This window comes from Pelophylax lessonae (genome assembly GCF_965119305.1).
Source record: "Pelophylax lessonae genome assembly, chromosome: 2".
NCBI lineage: Eukaryota > Metazoa > Chordata > Amphibia > Anura > Ranidae > Pelophylax > Pelophylax lessonae.
The window spans coordinates 121,017,623-121,040,001 of record NC_138769.1 but is presented as its reverse complement, the minus strand read 5'-3'; the positions used below and the strand labels follow the sequence as shown (position 1 = coordinate 121,040,001).

At 44.7% G+C, this 22,379-nt stretch overlaps 1 protein-coding gene across 4 annotated transcripts in view; it reads left to right on the top strand.

The window, feature by feature from the left end:
• The first annotated feature begins 16,797 nt into the window (after positions 1-16,797).
• SSH2 (slingshot protein phosphatase 2) overlaps positions 16,798-22,379 on the top strand; it is a 379,616-nt gene continuing 374,034 nt past the window's right edge. For all 4 annotated transcript variants that reach the window (XM_082245092.1, XM_082245091.1, XM_082245088.1 and 1 more), the window contains exon 1: positions 16,798-16,970. In XM_082245092.1, coding sequence (XP_082101218.1) covers positions 16,908-16,970 — 63 coding nt within the window. In that variant the 5' untranslated portion in view covers positions 16,798-16,907. The remainder of the gene's footprint in view (positions 16,971-22,379) is intronic.

Below are 22,379 nucleotides of genomic sequence, written 5' to 3'. Positions count from 1 at the left end.
GCGGCACTCACTGATGAGGTCATGGAATTTAAAGGGACAGGTACTAGATGCGTTCCACCTATCTATATGGTGAAACGTAATGTACAAATAATAGGCTGGAAGGGTACCGCAGGTACCAGGATCTTACATATGCAGGGAAAGCGCAGGGATCCTCCCCTAGCATAGACCTCTCAGTGTAGTCCCCCCCACCCTCTATTACACACCTCACAGTAAAGATTGCCCCACCTAGCACAGACCCCCTCAGTACAGATCTGATTCCTCCCCTAAACTCACTCACCCGATGTAGCAGCAGTTCAGAGGGGAAATCTCCCCTCAGATGTCTTATATGACAGGAGCAGGGAAGAAGCCTTCCGATGGCTCTGAGCTGGCACTGTCAGAGCAGTTGTCTTGATTAAATATGAGCATGTGTCAATATAAGCGCAATGACGTCATCAGCATCCCACCACTTTGTTTATGTGTTTCCCCGGCCCGCAGCTGATTGGAGTACAAAAGAGTACAACTTTGCTTTTGGATAGAAACAAGTTTGGAAAATGTCTAAGCAGTAGAAATCCCGGGCTATTAGTTAAGGAATCTGTCATTAATTTGCATACTGCTTGGATCGATTTGGTACTGGTATTTTAAAAAGACCCCTAAAAAGACACAATGGGGTTGATGGTTGATTTACTAAAACGGGGGAGTGCAAAATCTGGTGCATGGTAGCAAATCAGCTTCTAACTTCAGCTTGTTCAATGAAGCTTTGACATTACAACCTGGAAACTGATTGGTTTCTATGCAGAGCTGCACCAGATTTTGTACTCTCCAGTTTTAGTAAATCAACCCCAATGGGTGAGTTTACTAATACCGGAGCACTCAGAATCTAGTACACCTGTGCATGGTAGCCAATCAGCTTCTAACTTCAGCTTGTTTAAATAAGATTTGCTAATAAAACCTGGAAGCTGATTGGTTTCTATGTAGAGCTGCACCAGATTTTGCATTCTTTGTAAATAACCCCCAATGTTTTTGCGTGTTGTGAGCACATGCCTTGTATTCATTGTTTAAATTGCACTAACCCTACATGATCACTAGAGGGGGTTGGCTTGCCAGACAGTACTGTACACGCCATTAAAACATTTCCATTGCATGCCATGTTTTTGCTGCTCACTATCATCTAAAGCAGCAGCAGGCAGCAGTCGCAGGAAATTTGTGAAGGGATCTTCCATTGAGTACCTTACTGACATTTGAAAAAGACTCTTTGAAATGACATTTTACCTCTGGGTGCTGTGAGCACATTGTGCATATATGGGGGGATTTAAATGAAGCCGCTGCACCACTTTTCTGGCAATAATTGCTCTTGGTAATGTGATGCTCCTAAACACAAACATTTTTTTTTTTTTTTTTTAGAAAAAAATTTTTAAACTTATTGAAAAGGTTCCAGAAAAGACAAATAGACAAGGACAGTTATGTACTGTATACCAAAACATATGATATCCTAAAAGTGGTAATAGACCGAATTAAGAACAATTCTAGAATGCAAATACAGGTGTCAGTGGTGTTACAGGAATGCAGTTGCTAATGTTGACTTCTCGTATGATACTGCGATTAACCACTTCAGGGCATTTTCACCCCCTTCCTGCCCAGGCCAATTTTCAGCTTTTAGTGCTATCGCACTTTGAATGACAATTGAGCGGTAATGCAACACTGTGCCTATATTACATTTTTAGCATTTTTTATAGTCAGATAGGGTTTTCATTTGGTGGTATTTATTCACCACTGTGTTTTTTGCTTTGTTTTTGGGGTTTTTTTTAACTGATTTTTTAACTGAGTTTTTAATTTTTTGTTAAACAGATAAAAAAAAAATATTTAAAGAAAAACTGTAAACTTTTTTTAGTTCCTGTTCTGGCCCAAAATCTTTGGAGCTTAGTGCAGTGCCACAGCATATGAATAAGTTCAACATGGTCTCTGCTGCATTTCCTGCAGATCGGGTCTCATAACAGCCCCGTTTTTTGGAGTTTTGTGGGAATGTAGTAGATGTGTAACACTATATACAGTGAGGGAAAAAGTATTTGATCCCCTGCTGATTTTGTATATTTGCCCACTGACAAAGAAATGATCAGTCTATAATTTTAATGGTAATTTTATTTTAACAGTAAGAGACAGAATAACAACAAAAAAAAGCCAGAAATAAACACCTGAAAAAAGCCCAAAAAAATGCCTGAAAAATGCCCAAAAAAATGCCTGAAAACAATACGCTCAGGTGTGAATGGAGAGTGAGTGCCGGTTCACACTGAAGCGGCACGACTTTCAGGGGCGACCTGTGAAGTCGCGTGCGCCGCGACTTTGGCACGACTTGCACGGACTTCATAAAATGAATGTCTATGCAAGTTGCTCCAGGTCGCCCCGAAGTAGTACAGGACCCTTTTTCTAAGTCGGAGCGACTTGTGTCGCTCCTATTAGAACCGTTCCTGTACTACACTATGGGACGCGACGGTGCATGACTTGTCAGGCTGACCAAGTAGCCTGACAAGTCGTACTAGTGTGAATGGACACTTAGTGTAAAGCCAGCCTAATTATTTGAAGATGAAAGTTTGGATAAGGAGATTTGCACAGATTTTTTTCTGCAAACTGCAAAATGACATAGTAAGGAGATGTGTCAGTGGTGGGATGTTGCTTATTTTACAGAATATTTAAAAGAAAAGAGGACGCTCGGAGGTTTTATGATTAAAAAATGTCCCTTTATTTGAAGTTAAATATGCAAATTTTTGGAAGGATTGGACTACAGTCCTAGATGAGGCTTAATTTACAGTTCAAATCTGGCAAACTAAAAAATGACGCAGGATATGCGATGGTAACAGTTAGGTGGGTAACCTGTGATGTTATTGTCATACCTGTAGGCCAAAAACCTTCCTGGTCAAAAACTTCCAGTTTGCAACCCCATGTCCTGCCTAGCTGCTAGGATGTGAAAACAGTTGGATGCTCACTTCCAGCATTACAGAAGTGAAAACCAGTGGATTTCATGCCCTAGCAACAAAGCAGTATGTGGGGACTGCTTAGACCTCATACACAATGTGGTCTTACTGTAGCCCCCTATTTTGGTGTAGCCAGAAGGCACAAGTGCACTGTCCAGCCCCACTCTATGAAAAGCTGAAAACTGCTGCGGCTGGATGGGGTTAGGTAGTGCACTGAGTGGAAAATTAGCAAAAATGGTTTTGCCACCTACGGATAAAGCAGAACTCTGAGCAAAATCAACTTATTTTTGTGCAGTGGGGCTGTGCCCGCACTGCACGGATTAACTGCTTGTTTTGTTCTAGGGGAGAGGACACTAGAGATATACTTACCTGACCCGCTGATCCTCTCCGCACAAGACCAGTCCCTGCGGCTCCTATCGCCCTGCGCTCCAGCAGTCTTAAAAAATGGACTGTTCCTGACATCAGAACGCTCCATAGATAGGCACAGTGAACCTATCGATGAGTCTTAATTTCAGCTGCGACATTCAGATGGTAGGGTCAGAATTTAGGGTAAACAACATGAAAGCATGGATCCATCCTGCCTTGTGTCAACGGTTCAGGCTGGTGGTGTATTGGTGTGGGGGATATTTATTTGGCATACCTTGGGCCCCTTAGTACCAGATGAGCATAGTTTAAATGCCAGGGCCTACCTGAGTATTGTTGCTGACCATGTCCATTCCTTTATGACTACAGTGTACCCATCTTCTGATGGCCACTTCCAGCAGGATAATGCACCATGTCACAAAGCTCAAATCATCTCACCACTGGTTTCTTGAACATGACAATGAATTCACTGTACCCCAATGGCCTCCACAGTCACCAGATCTCAATCCATTAGAGCACCTTTGGAATGTCGTGGAACAGGAGATTTGCATCATGGATGTGCAGCTGACAAATCTGCAGCAAATGCGTGAGGAATGTTTCCAACCCCTTGTTGAATCTATGCCATGAAGAATTAAGGCAGTTCTGAAGGCAAAACGGGGTCTAACCCAGTATTACCAAGGAGTACCTAATAAAGTGGCTGGTGAGTATATATACAGTATCTCACAAAAAATGAAGAGGAAGCCTCTTCTAAGGATGATGCACAAGAAAGCCCGTAAACAGTTTGCTGAAGACAAGCAGACTAAGGACACGGATTAGTGGAACATGTCCTGTGGTCTGATGAGACCAAGACAAATTTATTTGGTTCAGATAGTGTCAAGCATGTGTGACGGCAACAAGGTGAGGAGTAGAAAGACAAGTGTGTCTTGTCTACAGTCAAGCATGGTCGTAGGAATGTCATGGTCGAGGGCTGCATGAGTGCTGCTGGCACTGGGGAGCTACAGTTCATCGAGGGAACCATGAAAGCCAACATGTACTGTGACATACTGAAGCAGAGCATGATCCCCTCCTTTCGGAGACTGGGCCGCAGGGCAGTATTCCAACATGATAATGACCCCAAACACACTTCCAAGACGATCCCTGCCTTGCTAAAGAAGCGGAGGGTAAAGGTGATGGACTGGCCAAGCATGTCGCCAGACCTAAACCCTAATGAGCATCTGTGGGGCATCCTCAAATGGAAGGTGGAGGAGAGCAAGGTCTCTAACATCCACCAGCTCTGTGATGTCATCATGGAGGGGTAAAAGAGAACTCCAGTGGCAACCTGTGAAGCTCTGGTGAACTCCATGCCCAAGAAGGTTAAGGCAGTGCTGGAAAATAATGGTGGCCACACAAAATATTGACACTTTGGGCCCAATTTAGACATTTGCACTTAGGAAGGTACTCACTTTTGTTGCCAGCGGTTTAGACATTAATGGCTGTGTTGAGTTACAGTGCCTTGTGAAAGTATTCGGCCCCCTTGAACTTTGTGACCTTTTGCCACATTTCAGGCTTCAAACATAAAGATAAAAAACTGTAATTTTTTGTGAAGAATCAACAACAAGTGGGACACAATCATGAAGTGGAACAAAATTTATTGGATATTTCAAACTTTGTTAACAAATAAAAAACTGAAAAATTGGGCGTGCAAAATTATTTAGCCCCTTTACTTTCAGTGCAGCAAACTCTCTCCAGAAGTTCAGTGAGGATCTTTGAATGATCCAATGTTGACCTAAATGACTAATAATGATAAATAGAATCCACCTGTGTGTAATCAATTCTCCGTATAAATGCACCTGCACTGTGATAGTCTCAGAGGTCCGTTTAAAGTGCAGAGAGCATCATGGAGAACAAGGAACACACCAGGCAGGTCCGAGATACTGTTGTGGAGAAGTTTAAAGCCGGATTTGGATACAAAAAGATTCCCCAAGCTTTAAACATCCCAAAGAGCACCGTGCAAGCGATAATATTGAAATGGAAGGAGTATCAGACCACTTCAAATCTACGAAGACCTGGCCGCCCCTCTAAACTTTCAGCTCATATAAGGAGAAGACTGATCAGAGATGCAGCCAAGAGGCCCATGATCCCTCTGGATGAACTGCAGAGATCTACAGCTGAGGTGGGAGACTCTGTCCATAGGACAACAATCGTTATACTGCACAAATCTGGCCTTTATGGAAGAGTGGCAAGACGAAAGCCATTTCTTAACCACTTAAGCCCCGGAAGATTTTACCCCCATTCCGACCAGGGGGTATTTTGCGATTTGGCACTGCGTGACTTTAACGGACAATTGCGCGGTCGTGTGACGCTGTACCTAAACGAATTTGGCGTCCTTTTTTTCCCACAAACAGAGCTTTCTTTTGGTGGTATTTGATCACCTGTGCGATTTTTTGATCACGCGCTATAAACAAAAAAAGAGCGTCAATTTTGCAAAAATAACAATATTTTTCACATTTTTTTATATGAAATTCCCCCCCAAAAAAATTAAAAAATCTAAATTTTTTAACATTTTCGGCCAATTTGTTTTATGCTACCTATGTTTGGTAAAAAATATCGCAAAAAGCGTATTTTGATTGGTTTGCGCAAAAGTTATCGCGTTTACTAACAAAGGGAAAGATTTTTGTCATTTTTGTTGTTTTTTTTTTAACGCGTAATGGCGGCGATCTGCGTTTTTTTTTGCGGTACTGCGACATTGCGGCGGACAGACCGGACCCTTGACTGACATTTTTGACACTTTTGGGGTTACCAGTGACATTTCTACAGTAATCAGTGCTATATATATGCACTGTTACTGTAAAAATACACTGGTAGTGAAGGGGTTAACTTTATTTGGGAGGGAGGGGCTGTGTGTGTCCCTAGGGGCGTGGTTTCTACTGTGATTGGCTGTGGCTTCAGCTGTAAGGACACTGATCAACGGATCTACATAGTAGATCCATGTGATCAGTGTCTTTGCAGCGAGGAGAATGACAGGCAGCTTGTTTACACAAGCTGCCTGACATTCTCCCTCTCCCCCGCCGATCGCCGAGTGGCCGGCGAACATCGGGTCCGCTGGTCACACGCGCGGGGGGGTCCGTAACCACGCGGGAGCGGGAGCGGGAGCGCGCCTCCGGGGGCGCGCGCTCGCTCCCTAGACCCTCACAAGCAAGCAACGTAGCCCTACGTTAGTTTGCCTGTGAGGGGCTGACCGCCGACGTAGATAGTCGTGCGGCGGTCGGCAAGTGGTTAAAGATATCCATAAAAAGTGTCGTTTAAAGTTTGCCACAAGCTACCTGGGAGACACACCAAACATGTGGAAGAAGATGCTCTGGTCAGATGAAACCAAAATCAAACTTTTTGGCAACAATGCAAAACGTTATGTTTGGCGTAAAAGCAAAACAGCTCATCACCCTGAACACACCATCCCCAATGTCAAACATGGTGGTGGCAGCAAAATGGTTTGGGCCTGCTTTTCTTCAGCAGGGACAGGGAAGATGGTTAAAATTGATGGGAAGATGGATGGAGCCAAATACAGGACCATTCTGGAAGAAAACCTGATGGAGTCTGCAAAAGACCTGAGACTGGGACGGAGATTTGTCTTCCAACAAGACAATGATCCAAAACATAGAGCAAAATCTACAATGGAATGGTTCACAAATAAACATATCCAGGTGTTAGAATGGCCAAGTCAAAGTCCAGACCTGAATCCAATGGAGAATCTGTGGAAAGAACTGAAAACTGCTGTTCACAAACGCTCTCCATCCAACCTCACTGGGCTTGAGCTGTTTTGTAAGGAGGAATGGGCAAAAATTTCAGTCTCTCGATGTGCAAAACTGATAGAGACATACCCCAAGCGACTTACAGCTGTAATCGCAGCAAAAGGTGCCGCTACAAAGTATTAACTTAAGGGGGCTGAATAATTTTGCACGTCCAATTTTTCAGTTTTTTATTTGTTAAAAAAATTTGAAATATCCAATAAATTTCGTTCCACTTCATGATTGTGTCCCACTTGTTGTTGATTCTTCACAAAAAATTACAGTTTTATATCTTTATGTTTGAAGCCTGAAATGTGGCAAAAGGTCGAAAAGTTCAAGGGGGGCGAATACTTTCACAAGGCACTGTATCTTGAGGGGACAGCAAATTTACACTGTTATACAAGCTGTACACTCACCACTTTACAGTGTAGCAAAGTGTAATTTCTTCAGTGTTGTCACATGAAAAGATATAATAAAATATTTACAAAAACAAAACTTTTGTGAGATACTGTATATATATATATATATATATATATATATATATATATATATATATAGAGAGAGATAGATAGATAGATAGATAGATAGATAGATAGATAGATAGATAGATAGATAGATAGATAGATAGATAGATAGATAGATAGATAGATAGATAGATAGATAGATAGATAGATATACATATCTATATATATATATATTTTTACCCCCTTTTTTACCCTCTTTTTTATAAGTGATCTCATACCCTCTTTTCTTAGCTGCATAAGGAGCTCAGAGAGCTGGAGGAGGAGAATCACACTGGTCTTCCAGTGAATTGATGTGCGGGGTGGGGGTTTGGGGGGGGGGGCGTGTCAGCACAGGTTTTATCATTGGAGGAGAGCAGGTTGAGTTCCCAGTATGGCCAGAAAACTGACTATGCTGTGCTCTCATGCCTAGCCTGGTCAGTTTTAATAGGAAGGCAGAGGGACTGGCAAGAACACCAGGGATTTAACACATGGGAAGCAATGCAAAGAGAATAGATTACTTTCTCATACAAGTACATGGTACAGCAGGCACATACCAGTAATATGAAATGTCGGGTTTACATATTCTTTAACCTTCCTAGCGGTATTCCCGAGTGTGACTCGGGGTAAGATTTTAGAGCCAAAAGCGGTAACCCCGAGCCACACTCGGGGTACCGCTAGGAAGATCGCTGGATCCTGGTAGAGGTTTTACTTACCTTTTCCCCCGGGATCCAGCGAAGTATGCGGTCGGTATGAGGCGGCAAAGCTTCCTCCCGATCGTCTGCGAGCCCCGGCTTCCGTCTCCGGCGACGTGACGTTCGCAGGGGGGTGGAACCGGCGGCAAATTCAAATGTAAAACACACCAAACACACTGATACCATTCAAAATAAAATAAATTCACATTACATTGCCCCCCAGTGCCCTTTCCTGCAGTTTTACTGTACTTTTTATGTAAATATATATATATATATATATATATATATATATATATACACACGTATATATACATTATTCTTGTGAATGAGCAGCCCAAACCAACTGTATACATTATATATATATATATATATATATATATATATATATATATATATATAAAATATATGTATATATATATATATATATATATATATATATATATATATATATATATATATATATATATATATATATATAAAATATATATAATAAATGTATACAGTTGGTTTGGGCTGCTCATTCACAAGAATTACATGCAAAATAATGATACCGCTTTCAGCACCTAAAATCCAAAAGAATCATACCGCCAGGGAGGTTAAAGTTCACTGTGGAGTTAAGTGAGATAATACAGGAAATAAAAGGATAAAGAAAGTGTAGCTGATATACTTGTAGAAGTATATAACAACAAATAAACGTAGACCAAACATATTATTAGTGCTACTAAAACTTAAAACAGGAGGAGGCACATATCAGGCACATATATGTTGGGTTTACATAAAGTAGAGCACAGGGACTGGCAGAAAAGGGTTACCGTAGTTAATAAATTTCGCTACACAAGAGATTTTCATTCACTTTTGTAGCACGATTTCCAGGCCTGTGGCCTGATGTGGGTCTGCCATTGTTACCGGTTACCTCTTCAGCCCATGTGAGCTGCGACCCTGGGTGTGTGAGAACTGAGACATTGACAACTCCGGCATCTTTGTTTTGTGGTTTTATTGTAGATAAGGGGATGGGAGAAGGGGGTGAGTGGGATACTCCTTAGGCTCAACTAAATACACTTGGGACTTTATCCAGGAAATGTTTGTTAACCACTTAAGCCCCGGAAGATTTTACCCCCTACCTGACCAGGGGGTATTTTGCGATTCGGCACTGCGTGATTTTAACGGACAATTGCGCGGTCTTGCGACGCTGTACCTAAACGAATTTGGCGTCCTTTTTTTCCCACAAACAGAGCTTTCTTTTGGTGGTATTTGATCACCTGTGCGATTTTTTGATCACGCGCTATAAACAAAAAAAGAGCGTCAATTTTGCAAAAATAGCAATATTTTTCACATATTTTATATGAAATTCCCCCCCAAAAAAATGTAAAAATCAAAATTTTTTAACATTTTCGGCCAATTTGTTTTATGCTACCTATGTTTGGTAAAAAAAATCGCAAAAAGCGTATTTTGATTGGTTTGCGCAAAAGTTATCGCGTTTACTAACAAAGGGAAAGATTTTTGTCATTTTTGTTGTTTTTTTTTTAACGCGTAATGGCGGCGATCTGCGATTTTTTTGCGGTACTGCGACATTGGGGCGGACAGATCGGACCCTTGACTGACATTTGTGAAACTTTTGGGGGTCCCAGTGACATTTCTACAGTAATCAGTGCTATACATATGCACTGTTACTGTAAAAATACACTGGTAGTGAAGGGGTTAACTTTATTTGGGAGGGAGGGGCTGTGTGTGTCCCTAGGGGCGTGCTTTCTACTGTGATTGGCTGTGGCTTCAGCTGTAAGGACACTGATCAACGGATCTACATACTAAATCCGTGTGATCAGTGTCTTTACAGCGAGGAGAATGACAGGTGGCTTGTTTACACAAGCTGCCTGACATTCTCCCTCTCCCCCGCCGATCGCCGAGTGACCGGCGGACATCGGGTCCGCTGGTCACACGCGCGGGGGGGTCCGTGACCACGCGGGAGCGGGAGCGCACCTCCGGCGGCGCGCGCTCGCTCCCTAGACCCTCACAGGCAAGCAACGTAGACCTACGTTAGTTTGCCTGTGAGGGGCTGACCGCCGACGTAGATAGTCGTGCGGCGGTCGGCAAGTGGTTAACGCTGCCTTGACGCCAGCCGACGCTAGCCAACGCTCACTGACTCTCAGAACACACTGTTACTTGATAAAAGTGCTCAATCCTCAACTTTAAATCCAGAAGATCCAGGACTGTGGATTGTAGAACTACGAAAAAAGGTATAGTGCGCTCAACACAATCATAAATATTAAACATATGACATCTGGGATGACCCAAATATTATGGTGATCTTCATACAGTGTGAAAAACCACATGGGAAAATTCTTTATGCAAAAACATATAATTTATAACTATCATGAAAAAATATACTGTATTTATCGGCGTATAACACGCACCGGCGTGTAACACGCACCTCAAATTTAGGAGGGAAATTTTAGGAAAAAAGCTTAAATTTTAAATAAACAGCATTGAACTCAGAACTATTGTTTTTTAATCAAATGCAGTCTTACCGATGCTCGTGAATGCAGCCTCATCAGTGCAGTGTGCATCAATGAAGCCTCACCAGCGCAGTGTCCCCAATGCAGCCTCGCCAGCGCAGTGTCCCCAATGCAGCCTTCGCCAGCACAGTGTCCCCCAATGCAGCCTTTGCCAGCGCAGTGTCCCCAATGCCTTCGCCAGCGTAGTGTCCCCAATGCAGCCTTCGCCAGCGCAAGTGTCCCCAATGCAGCCTTCGCCAGCGCAGTGTCCCCAATGCAGCCTTCGCCAGCGCAAGTGTCCCTAATGCAGCCTTCGCCAGCGCAGTGTCCCCAATGCAGCCTTCGCCAGCGCAGTGTCCCCAATGCAGCCTCGTCAGCGCCATTGCAAACTACATATACATGCACAGAGCGGCGATATATTTAAAAAAAAAAAATCCGGGCAGCGCTGAGGCAGAGGGGGCGAGCCGGGCGGAGGAGAAGCGAGGATGAGCGGCTGCTATCATCTGACGTCCCGGCGCCTATGATAGACGTCACAGGTCCCGCGTCCCGGGATTGGGCCACTGTGCTGTCTATCCTAGGAGGCGGGACTTCCTATCAAAGCAACCGTTCGTCCTTCCTTCTGCCTGGCCCGCCCCCCTCTGCCTCTCAGCACTGCCCGGCTTTTTATTTCTTTTTTTTAACATATCGGCGTATAACACGCACTGGTGTTTTACCCTCCATTTTTCGGAGGAAAAAGTGCGTGTTATACGCCGATAAATACGGTATGTATAAAGTCCTCCAATTGATCCAGATAATCCCAAATAGCCAAAGATCAAGCTTCCATCAATAGTAGATCTTCAATCTTGCTAATCTTAGACCGATTTGTGAGGGTGAAAAAGAAGAATAGCCTCTTACCAGATAACACTAAACAGTGAGCCTTATTAGTGAATAGGCACTTTCCACACCTGAACAAATGAAATCAAGTGAGGTGACACCTCAGTGGTAGTGCAAACTTCTTACCAGAAGTATGTAGAGGGTAGGCATAAACCACTGTTGTTTATATGGATGCACCAGATAGAAGGTATCCAATGGCTGCTTCAATGCATGGGCTGAATGTTTCTCCACTCCACCATATCCAACAGGCCAGTATTAACAGGAAGTCTTTTTACATTTTTTTCAGATTGTAGAACTATGGACACTGCCATACTGGAAAGTCACTGACTACTTCCTCCCCCCAGCCTTGCATTGGCTTGAGTTAGTTTCTTGTAGATTCCTGTATGGCTGTAACTCTCAACTGACACTCAGTACAATTCAGGGCCCAAATTGCAGGTGCCCCCTTTAACCTTGAACTCTTCGGGGTTCACTGACTCAAAACCCCCCTCAGTAACTTCAGGGTCCTCAACCTACGTACCCCCTTTCCTCAGCTAGCTGACACTGGATTCTAGAACCTCTTCCGGAGTGGTCCCCTCTGACTCTAGACAGACCCCCAGGGGCAATCCTCAAGACCTGTGTAGACTTTCCTGGGACTGGACCCCTCTCGCTCTCCACAGGTTCACTGTGCATTGAAAGGGGGCACGCTGTTCACTCTGCATTGAAAGGGGGCACGCTGGTCACTCTGCATTGAAAGGAGGCACAATGATCTCTGCATTAAAGGGGGCACGATGATCTCTGCATTGAAGGGGGCACGCTGGCATCTCTGCATTGAAAGGGGGCACGCGGGCATCTCTGCATTGAAAGGGGTCACGCTGGCATCTGTGCATTGAAAGGGGGCACGCTGGTCTCTGTGCATTGAAAGGGGGCACGCTGGTCTCTGTGCATTGAAAGGGGGCACGCTGGTCTTTGTGCATTGAAAGGGGGCACGCTGGCATCTCTGCATTGAAAGGAGGCATGCTGGCATCTCTGCATTGAAACGGGGCATGGTGATCTCTGCATTGAAAGGGGGCACGCTGGTCTTTGTGCATTGAAAGGGGGCATGCTGGCATCTCTGCATTGAAAGGAGGCATGCTGGCATCTCTGCATTGAAACGGGGCATGGTGATCTCTGCATTGAAAGGGGGCACGCTGATCTCTGTGCATTGAAAGGGGGCATGCTGGTCACTGCATGTCCCTGTGCATTGAAAGGGGGCACGCAGGTCCCTGTGCATTGAAAGGGGGCACACTGGTCTCTGTGCATTGAAAGGAGGCACGCTATGCCTTAATTACTGAAGGACCCTTTCACACTTTTGTGACCTCAAAGCGCGATCAGTGATGCGAGGTGTCAGTCTGACACCCTGCATCTCCGATCTCGGTAAAGAGCCTACTAACATAGGCTCTTTACCATGTGACCAGCCGTGTCCAATCAAGGCTGGTCACATAGTAAACAGGAAGAGCCGTTGATCGGCTTTCCTCAGTACGTGCCTGACAGGCACGAGTAAAGGAGCGCCGATCGGCGGCTCCCTTGACGGGGGGGGGGGGGTCGGCACTGGTAATCAGATCATTGATTCCCAGTGCAGACCCTCGGGGGGGGGGTGCCACTAGAACCACCAGGGATGCCCACCCATGACCCCAGGGATGCCCACTATGACCACCAGGGATGGCAATCAGGGCTCAGGGAGCCCCCAATTGCCCTCCCCATCAGTGCTGCCCGCCGGTGCCCTCTCTATCAGTGCTGCCCACCAGTGCCCATCATTGCCATCTATCAGTGTCGCCCACCAGTGCCCATTATTGCCCACCAGTGACGCCTATCAGTGCCCATCAGTGCCGCCCGTCAGTGCCGATCAGTGCCGCCTATCAGTGCCCATCAGTGCCTACCAGTGCCGCCTATCAGTGCCCATTAGTGCCCATCAGTGCCACCTATCAGTGCCCATCATTGCCACCTATCAGTGCCCATCAATGCCACCTATCAGTGCCCACCAATGCTGCATATCAGTGCTACATATCAGTGCCACATATCAGTGCCGCCTATCAGTGCCACCCCATCAGTGCCACCCCATCAGTGCCTGTCAGTGCAATCTCATCAGTGCATGAAAAAACATATTTATTTACAAAATTGTATAACATAAACAAAAAAACTTTTTTTTTTTCAAACTTTTCGGTCTTTTTTTATTTGTTTAGCAAAAAGGAAAAAACCCAGAAGTGATCAAATACCACCAAAAGAAAGCTCTATTTGTGGGGGGAAAATGACATAAATTTGGTGTAGGTACAGTGTTGCATGACCGCGCAATTGTCATTCAAAATGCAACAGCGCTAAAAGGGGAAAATTGGCCTGGGTAGGAAGGGGGTGAAAGTGCCCTGTATTAAAGTGGTTAATGAAGGGCTGGAGAGTGGTACAATAATGGGTGTCTGCAGAAAACAGTGAAGCATGGTGGAGGTTCCTTGCAAGTTTGGGGCTGCATTTCTGTAAATGGAGTTGGAGATTTGGTTAGGATCAATGGTGTCCTCAATGCTGAGAAATGCAGGCAGATACTTATTTATCATGCCATGCCAAATCATCAGGGAGGCGTGTGATTGGCCCCAAATTTATTCTGCAGCAATACAACGGCAAACATACAGCCAATGTCATTAAAGGGAAGCCCCACCCCAAAGGGGAAGTTTTGCTTGTTTGCACCCTCCATTGCCACATTTGGCACTTTTTCTAGTGGGTACCTGGTTTTGACAGGTACCCGATCCCAATTCAGGCTCAGATCACTGCGGCATTCTGAGCCAGAAGTTCGGCCCACCCTTCTTCCCCTGCAGTCCTCTGGAACACATTCCATGTCCCAGAAGACTACAGGACCATTCATAAGACGTAGTGCGGCTCGTGCATGCGCAGTTACTTTAAATGACAATTGCGCTATCGTGCCAGGCTGTACCCTAATAAAATGTATGACCTTTTTTTCCCACAAATAGAGCTTTCTTTTGGTGGTATTTAATCACCTGTGCAATATTTTTTACTTTCTGCTATATAACATTCCCAATAAAAAAAAAAATAAACAAATAAAATGTTTTCATCATTTTAGGCTTATTTGTATTCTGCTACATATTTTTGGTAAAAAAAAATCCCAATAAGTGTATTTGATTGGTTTGCGCAAAAGTTATCGCGTCTACAGACTAAGGGAAAGATTTATTTCATTTTTATTTATTTATTTTTCCTAGTAATGGCAGCGATCGCAGAGATGTATAGTAACGAAGTAGAACTACTTAAGTACTGTACTTAAGTACCGAAATGCGGTATCTGTACTTTCCTAGAGTAGAATTTTTTTCTCCTACTTCTACTTTTACTTCACTACATTTTTTCGATGATTTCGATACTTCTACTCAAGTATTTTTTTTTTGTGCTGCATAGTTACTCGTTACTTTTAAAAAAATTACCACTGCCAGAACAGTAGATGGCAGGTTGCATAAAGCTCAAAAAAATGTGTATAATGTCATTTGTAAATCAGCGCATACGAAAATAAAGGCTGTGTATAATAAAAGCTGCTATACCAAATCTTTCCAATAAAAAGAAAATATGAAACAAACAAATAAATGGTGCTACAGCGCTTAAAGTGCATCAAGAAACTACTAACACAGGTTAATCATTTGAATAAATCATTTGAAATAATAAAAACAATATGATGTTCATACTTTTGACTTCTTTCTTTAATAACTACATAACACAGTACTTGTACTTCTACTTTCAGTACTTGAGTAGAAATTTTTTTTCAAAACTACGGGTACTTTTTACTTTTAGTACTTAAGTAGCAAATTTTTTGAAAAAACTACTTGCAATACTTAAGTAAAAAAAATGTTGAATACTTTAGTACTTCTACTTAAGTAACTTTTTCTGCGAGCACTTCCACTTCTACTCAAGTAATTTTTTGATCGAGCACTTGTACTTTTACTCAAGTAGAAATTTCGAGTACTTTATACAAGTCTGGCGATCAGCGATTTTTAGCGGGACTGCAACAATGCGGTGGACAGATCAGACACCTAACTGACATTTTTGACACTTTTGGGGGTACCAGTGACATTACTACAGTAATCAGTGCTAAAAAATATGCACTGTTACTGTACTAATGACACTGGCAGGGAAGAGGTTAACAACAGGGGCGATCAAAGGGTTAAATGTGTCCCTGGGGGGTGCTTTCTAACTGTGGGGGGGTTGGACTTGCTGCATGAACACAGAGACCTGTGTTCCTAACTGACAGAACCGTGGTCTGCCTTGTTTACAACGGCAGACCGCTGTTCTGCCTCAACGGCGAGCGATTGCAGGTGCACGCGAATGTGCTTCCCCTGTGGCGAATGGACGCGCACGTGCCCCCCGCTATCAGTTCCGCGAAGCGAATTCTGTCTGAATTTGCACCTGATTCTGAGCCAAAGATGCACCTCTGGGAAACACATCAAAAATTTTGATTTTTACATTTTTTTGAGAATTTCATATAACAAAATTTGAAAAATATTGTTATTTTTTTCAAAATTGTCGCTCTTTTTTTTGTTTATAGCGCAAAAAGGGAAAAAAAAAAAGGACGTCAATTTCGTTTGGATGCAGCATCGCACAACCGCGCAATTGTCCGTTAAAATCACGCAGTGCCGAATCGCAAAATAGGGCCAGGTCATTAAGCAGCCAAATCCTCCGGGGCTAAAGTGGTTAAAAATGTAAAAAACAATTGAAAAGGGGCATTATAATTCACCCAGGTTCTCTGTTATGTTTGTATCCGCTAATAATGATTTTAGTGTATTTGAAGTGAAAATATTGCTTTGATATATTGTTAGGGGCCCCACCATGTAGGGTGTACGGGGCCCATGATTTCTAACAGCAGTATGTCTCCCTCTCTCTCTCTCAGGTAGGTTATCGTACAGGTGAGAGGTGTGCGGTGACATGATGGGGGCGGGCATGACACATCTGCTCTTCGGCATTGACAGGGTGCAGTAGGTGTGGCTAAGTGACGGCTGACAGTCTGCGCATGCTCGCTTCTCCCATACACACACACATACACATACATACAGTGCTGGTACAGCTGCCGCCGCTCCTCTCAGTGCGGATCTTAGTGGCGGCGGCGGCGGCAGCGGAGGAGAAGGAAGGAACGGTAATCGGACTGTCATCTACCGGGCACACTCAGCACACAAGCAACCGTTTCCTTCAGCTGTGGCGGATCGGGAAGCCCGGGCTCTCTCTATTCTTCCCCGGGATAAGAATGACAGCCCGGTGGTGGAGCTCCTCCGGCTACTAGATGGCTCTTGTTACGGTGCAGCGATCCCCCACCCCCAGCACCACCTCCAGCCCCTGTGTGTCGGTGAGTGATGAGGATGATGATGGTCCCCTGTGTTCCTTCCCATTGTCTGCTACTGCCAGCTCTTCCTGCCTGGCCACCGGCGCCTCTCTGCGCATGCGCGGCCCCTGCTGTCTGCTCGCCATCCATCCTTCCTTTACTGCTTCTCCCTTCTGTGTACCCCAGGGGTACAGCCTTGTATGTCAGGGCCTGTGTCTGTGTACCCCATGGGTACAGCCTTGTATGTCAGGGCCTGTCTGTGTACCCCATGGGTACAGCCTTGTATGTCAGTGCCTGTGTCTGTGTACCCCATGGGTACAGCCTTGTATGTCAGGGCCTGTCTGTGTACACCAGGGGTACAGCCTTGTATGTGTCAGGGTCTCTCTGTGTACCCCATGGGTACAGCCTTGTATGTCAGTGTCTGTGTACCCCATGGGTACAGCCTTGTATGTCAGGGCCTGTCTGTGTACCCCAGGGGTACAGCCTTGTATGTGTCAGGGCCTGTCTGTGAGTACCCCAGGGGTACAGCCTTGTATGTGTCAGGGCCTGTCTCTGTGTACACCAGGGGTACAGCCTTGTATGTGTCAGGGCCTGTCTCTGTGTACACCAGGGGTACAGCCTTGTGTGTGTCAGGGTCGGTCTGTGTAACCCAGGGGTACAGCCTTGTATGTGTCAGGGCCTGTCTCTGTGTACACCAGGGGTACAGCCTTGTGTGTGTCAGGGTCGGTCTGTGTAACCCAGGGGTACAGCCTTGTATGTCAGGGCCTTTCTGTGTACCCCAGGGGTACAGCCTTGTATGTGTCAGGGCCTGTCTGTGAGTACCCCAGGGGTACAGCCTTGTATGTCAGGGCCTTTCTGTGTTTCCCAGAGGTACAGCCTTGTATGTGTCAGGGCCTGTCTTTGTGTACCCCAAAGGTACAGCCTTGTATGTGTCAGGGCCTGTCTGTGTACCCCAAAGGTACAGCCTCTGTGTACCCCTGAGGTACAGCCTTGTGTGCCAGGGCCTGTCTCTGTGTACCCTAGGGGTACAGCCTTGTATGTCAGGGCCTGTCTCTGTGTACTCCAGGGAGTACCACCTTGTGTATGTTAGGGTCTGTCACTGTGTACTCCTGGGCTACCAGCGTGTGTATTTTAGGACCTGTCTGTGTACTTGAGGATGCAGCCTTGTATGTGTTAGGGCTTGTCACTGTGTACCCCAGGGGTACAGGCTTGTATGCGTTAGGTTCTGTCTCTGTGTACCCCAGAGGTACAGACTTGTGTTATGAAGGTACAGTCTTGCATGCTTTGACATGTTGTACAGCAATTGCCTGGCCCTGGTCAAGGACCGCTAAAACCTGGGGTGACTTCGGATTAACTAATATCCTGGACTTATTGAATGCTGGTGGTCCTGTTTGTCCTGGCTACGTTTTCATGCCCCTTAGCAATTACTGTGCGTTTTACATGGTAATATGCAGTGGGTCGATTTCAGAGCTTACTTCTTCTATAACTACTAATGACAGGACCTATAACTAGCTGGTTTCCAGGACACCATTGCACAGTAAACAAGGTATATGTCATCGAGCCATGGTCCCTACAGAGGGGTGTGATGTACCAGTGACTGTGCTCAACCGACTCCATCTGTGTATACTGGTTTATCTGGGAATCCATCTGTGTATACTGGTTTATCTGGGAATCCATCTGTGTATACTGGTTTATCTGGGAATCCATTTATGTATACTGGTTTATCTGGGAATCCATTTATGTATACTGGTTTTCAGCACTATTGTGCCTCTGGGATGTTTGAGTAATAGACAGTTTGGTGACCTCTGGTCTATGTAATTACTGTGGACAACTGTATGAATCTTGGAAATGCTGGATTAAGATCGTGAGGGGGGTTAAAGCTAGATTTATTTACTTCAGGTACTTATATAGAGTTGTCAATTTACGCAGCGCTTTACATATACATTACACATTCACTTCAGTCCCTGCCCTCAAAGAGCTTACAATCTAAGGTCCCTAAGGCCTCTTTCACACAGGCGGACCATTCAGATCCACCTGTCCATTTTTTTGGCGGATCTGAACGGTCCCCCCATGCATTCCTATGGGGCATCGGATGGCAGCGGAGACATGTCCGCTGACATCCGACCCGTCAAATCTGGATGGATGGAAACCCTATTTTCCATCTGTCCAGCGGATCGGATGGGATCGGATGAGAATGGACGCATGGGGAACTGACAGCTGTGTCTCTGCACACAGCTGTCCTCCTGCTGCTCAGCGGGGGATCGGCGGCTCGATCCCCCGCTGAGAAAAACGGAATCCGTCGGATGGATAGTGTGAAAGGAGCCTAACTCACATTCATACATGCATAGTAGGGCCAATTATATACAGGATCCAATTAACCTAACAGCATGTTTTTGGAGTGTGGGAGGAAACCAGAGTACCCGGAGGAAACACACACAGGCACAGGGAGAACATGAAAACTCCAGGCAGGTAGTGTCGTTGTTGGGATTTGAACCAGCGACCCTCTTGCTCCTAGGTGAAAGTGCTAACCGCTACACCACTGTGCCGCCCAAATTTTAAATGTATAATTGTGCAGCTCTGTTGTAAAAGTAGAAGTCTATTTTACCTTAACCACTCAAGGACCAGGCCTATTTCTGACACTTGTTATTTACAAGTTAAAATAAGTAAGAAAAATTACATAGAACCCCTAATAAAAAAAAAAAAAAAAAAAAAAAAAAAAAATTATTTATATATATATATATATATATATATATATATACATATACATATACATATACATTTTTTTTTTTTTTGAGAATAAAATGGAGATTGTTGCAATACTTTGTCACACCATATTTCCACAGCGGTTTACAAACGCAATTTTTGTGGAAAAAATACATGTTTTCTTTAATTAAAAATAAGAACACCGTAAAGTTAGCCCAGTTTTTTCTATAATGTGGGAGATAATGTTACGCTGAGTATATTGATACCTAACATGTTATGCTTCAAAATTGAGTACGCTCGTGAAATGGCGACAAATATTGGTACTTAAAAATTTTCAATAGGTGATGTTTTAAAAACCTCTACAGGTTACAAGTTTAGTGTTAGAGGAGGTCTAGAGCTAGAATTATTGCTCTCCCAGGAACGATCGCGGCTATATCTCACATGTGTGGTTTGAACACCGTTTACATATGTGGGTGCGACTTGCGTATGCTTCTGTGCGCGAGGTCGGAGGGACAGGGCGCTTAAAAAAAATAAATAATTTAATTTTTACACTTTCCCTTTTTTTTTTTTTTTTTTTTTTAAATTCTTCTTACAAGGAATGTAAACATCCCTTGTAATATAAATAAGCAGTACAGGTCCTCTTTAATGTGCGATCTGGGGTCAAAAAGACCTCAGATCTCACATCTACCCTTAAAAGCAAAAAAAAAAGTATTTATTTTTTTTTTTTCTGCAAGAATAAAAATGGGCCCTTTAAAGGCCATTGGGAGGAAGCGACGTATGACGTTGCTCCGGTCTCCAAGGCCATAGAGTCGAGTGGGGGCCATCTTGCCCTCACTCGAATTCCTGCCTGGAACGGACCGGATTGTTTTCCCCGCTACCTATGGCTTCGGTAAGCGGGGTAATCATTCAGGAAGCAGCGGGAGGGGGGTGGGTACCTCTCCCACTGCCCATAAGTGATCCCGGGGCAAATCTGCTGCTGGGACCACTTTTATGTGAAAGAGGACCACCAGCCATGTAGAAAAATACCGGGGTTATGGCAGCTATCTGCTGCCATAAACCCGGTATTTAACGTCAAAGTACCAATATAAACACACGGTGGGCAGTCCGGAAGTGGTTAAAGTGGAACTTTAGTCAGAAAACGAAGTCCTGCTAGATCACTTCAGGATGGCCCCTTTTGCAGGTATAGCTATGTAAGACATTAAAAATAAGTGCCTATACTGTATAAATTCCTGTAATAGACTGTCTCACCCTGCTCTGCACATGCTCAGTTGCTCTCCACTCTTGACACTGTGCCTATAACTGATCATCTGCCTACTGCTCTTTTCTATATTTTGGTGGCGGATCTCTTCTTCAAAGGGTTAGTTCATTACCCTTACAGAAAATCTGTAAAGGTGACCTAACACTGCCCCCCCCCCCCCCCCCGCTGTATTTTACCTCCCACGATCCTGAGCTGTCAGCCTTCCCACAAGCCGCTAAATTGCTCCGGGAATTTGAAATCCTTGCTGCTTTCTCTCCTTTCTGCCCAATGTTGCAAGGATGGACCAGAAGGATTCTAATTGGTCAGCGGCATCTATGTGACAGTGCTGACCAAATAGAATTTGTCTGGTCTGTCCTGGCAGTGCTGGGTGGAGAGAATTTCAAATTCCCAGACCAATAGAGTGGTTTGCAGGAGGTAAGTATAGTGGGGAAAGGGTCTGCTGTTGGGTCACCTTTACAGAATTTCGGTACAGGTGAGCTAAAGCTTTGGCTTTAAATAATATTCAGCTTAAAGTGATATTGAAGGCTGTCTTTTTTTTTTTTTTCTTTAAAAATAATAAACATGTTATACTTAGAGCCGGTCCACACTAGCGCGACTTGTCAGGCGACTTGTCAGCCTGACAAGTCGCGCTCCCTCGCGGTCCATTGACCGCTTCAGGACCCGTTCTAATAGGAGCGACACAAGTCGCTCCGACTTAGAAAAAGGGTCCTGTACTACTTCGGGGCGACTTGCATAGACTTCCATTATGTGAAGTCCTTGCAAGTCGCTCCGAAGTCGTGGTGCATGGGAATGCACAAGTCGCCCCCGAAGTAGTAAGGAGTCGTGTCGCCCCAGTGTGAACCGACTCTAACCTGCCCTGTGCAGTTGGTTTTGCATAGTTCAGCCCAGATCCTCCTCTTCTCGGGTCCCTGGCTGGCTCTCCTGGCCCCTTCCTTCTGTCGAGTGCCCCCACAGCAAGCAGCTTGCTATGGGGGCACCCGAGCCGAGCTGAAGCTCTGTGTGTTCATTCAGACATGGAGCCCTGGTTCAGCCCGGCCCCTCTCTCCTGATTGGCTAACTGTCTTGTAAAGCAGTGGGAGACAGTGGTGCTGCTACTGTGTCTCAGCCAATCAGGAGGGAGGGTCCCAGATAGCCGGGGCATTCGTGGACATTGCTGGATAGAGATGGGGCTCAGTTAAGTATTAGGGGGGCTGCTGCACACAGATTTTTCATCTTAATATATAAAATGCATTTAGATCAAAGACTTTTGGCCTTTACACTCATTTTTAGAAGTTGGATTGGAGGCGAGAAAAGCAAACGCAAGCTCTGTTTCCAGTGTGAATGGAATCGGGATGACAGATAGGCAAAGAAATCATTTGGGAACACGTTACTTGTCAGCGGTGAGGACGTCTGAAGAACCTTGAACTGCTGTAGAACCTCTTGGGAGTCGCCTGTCAGTTGTTTGTGTTCTAATCTGCCTTTATTGCTTTCTC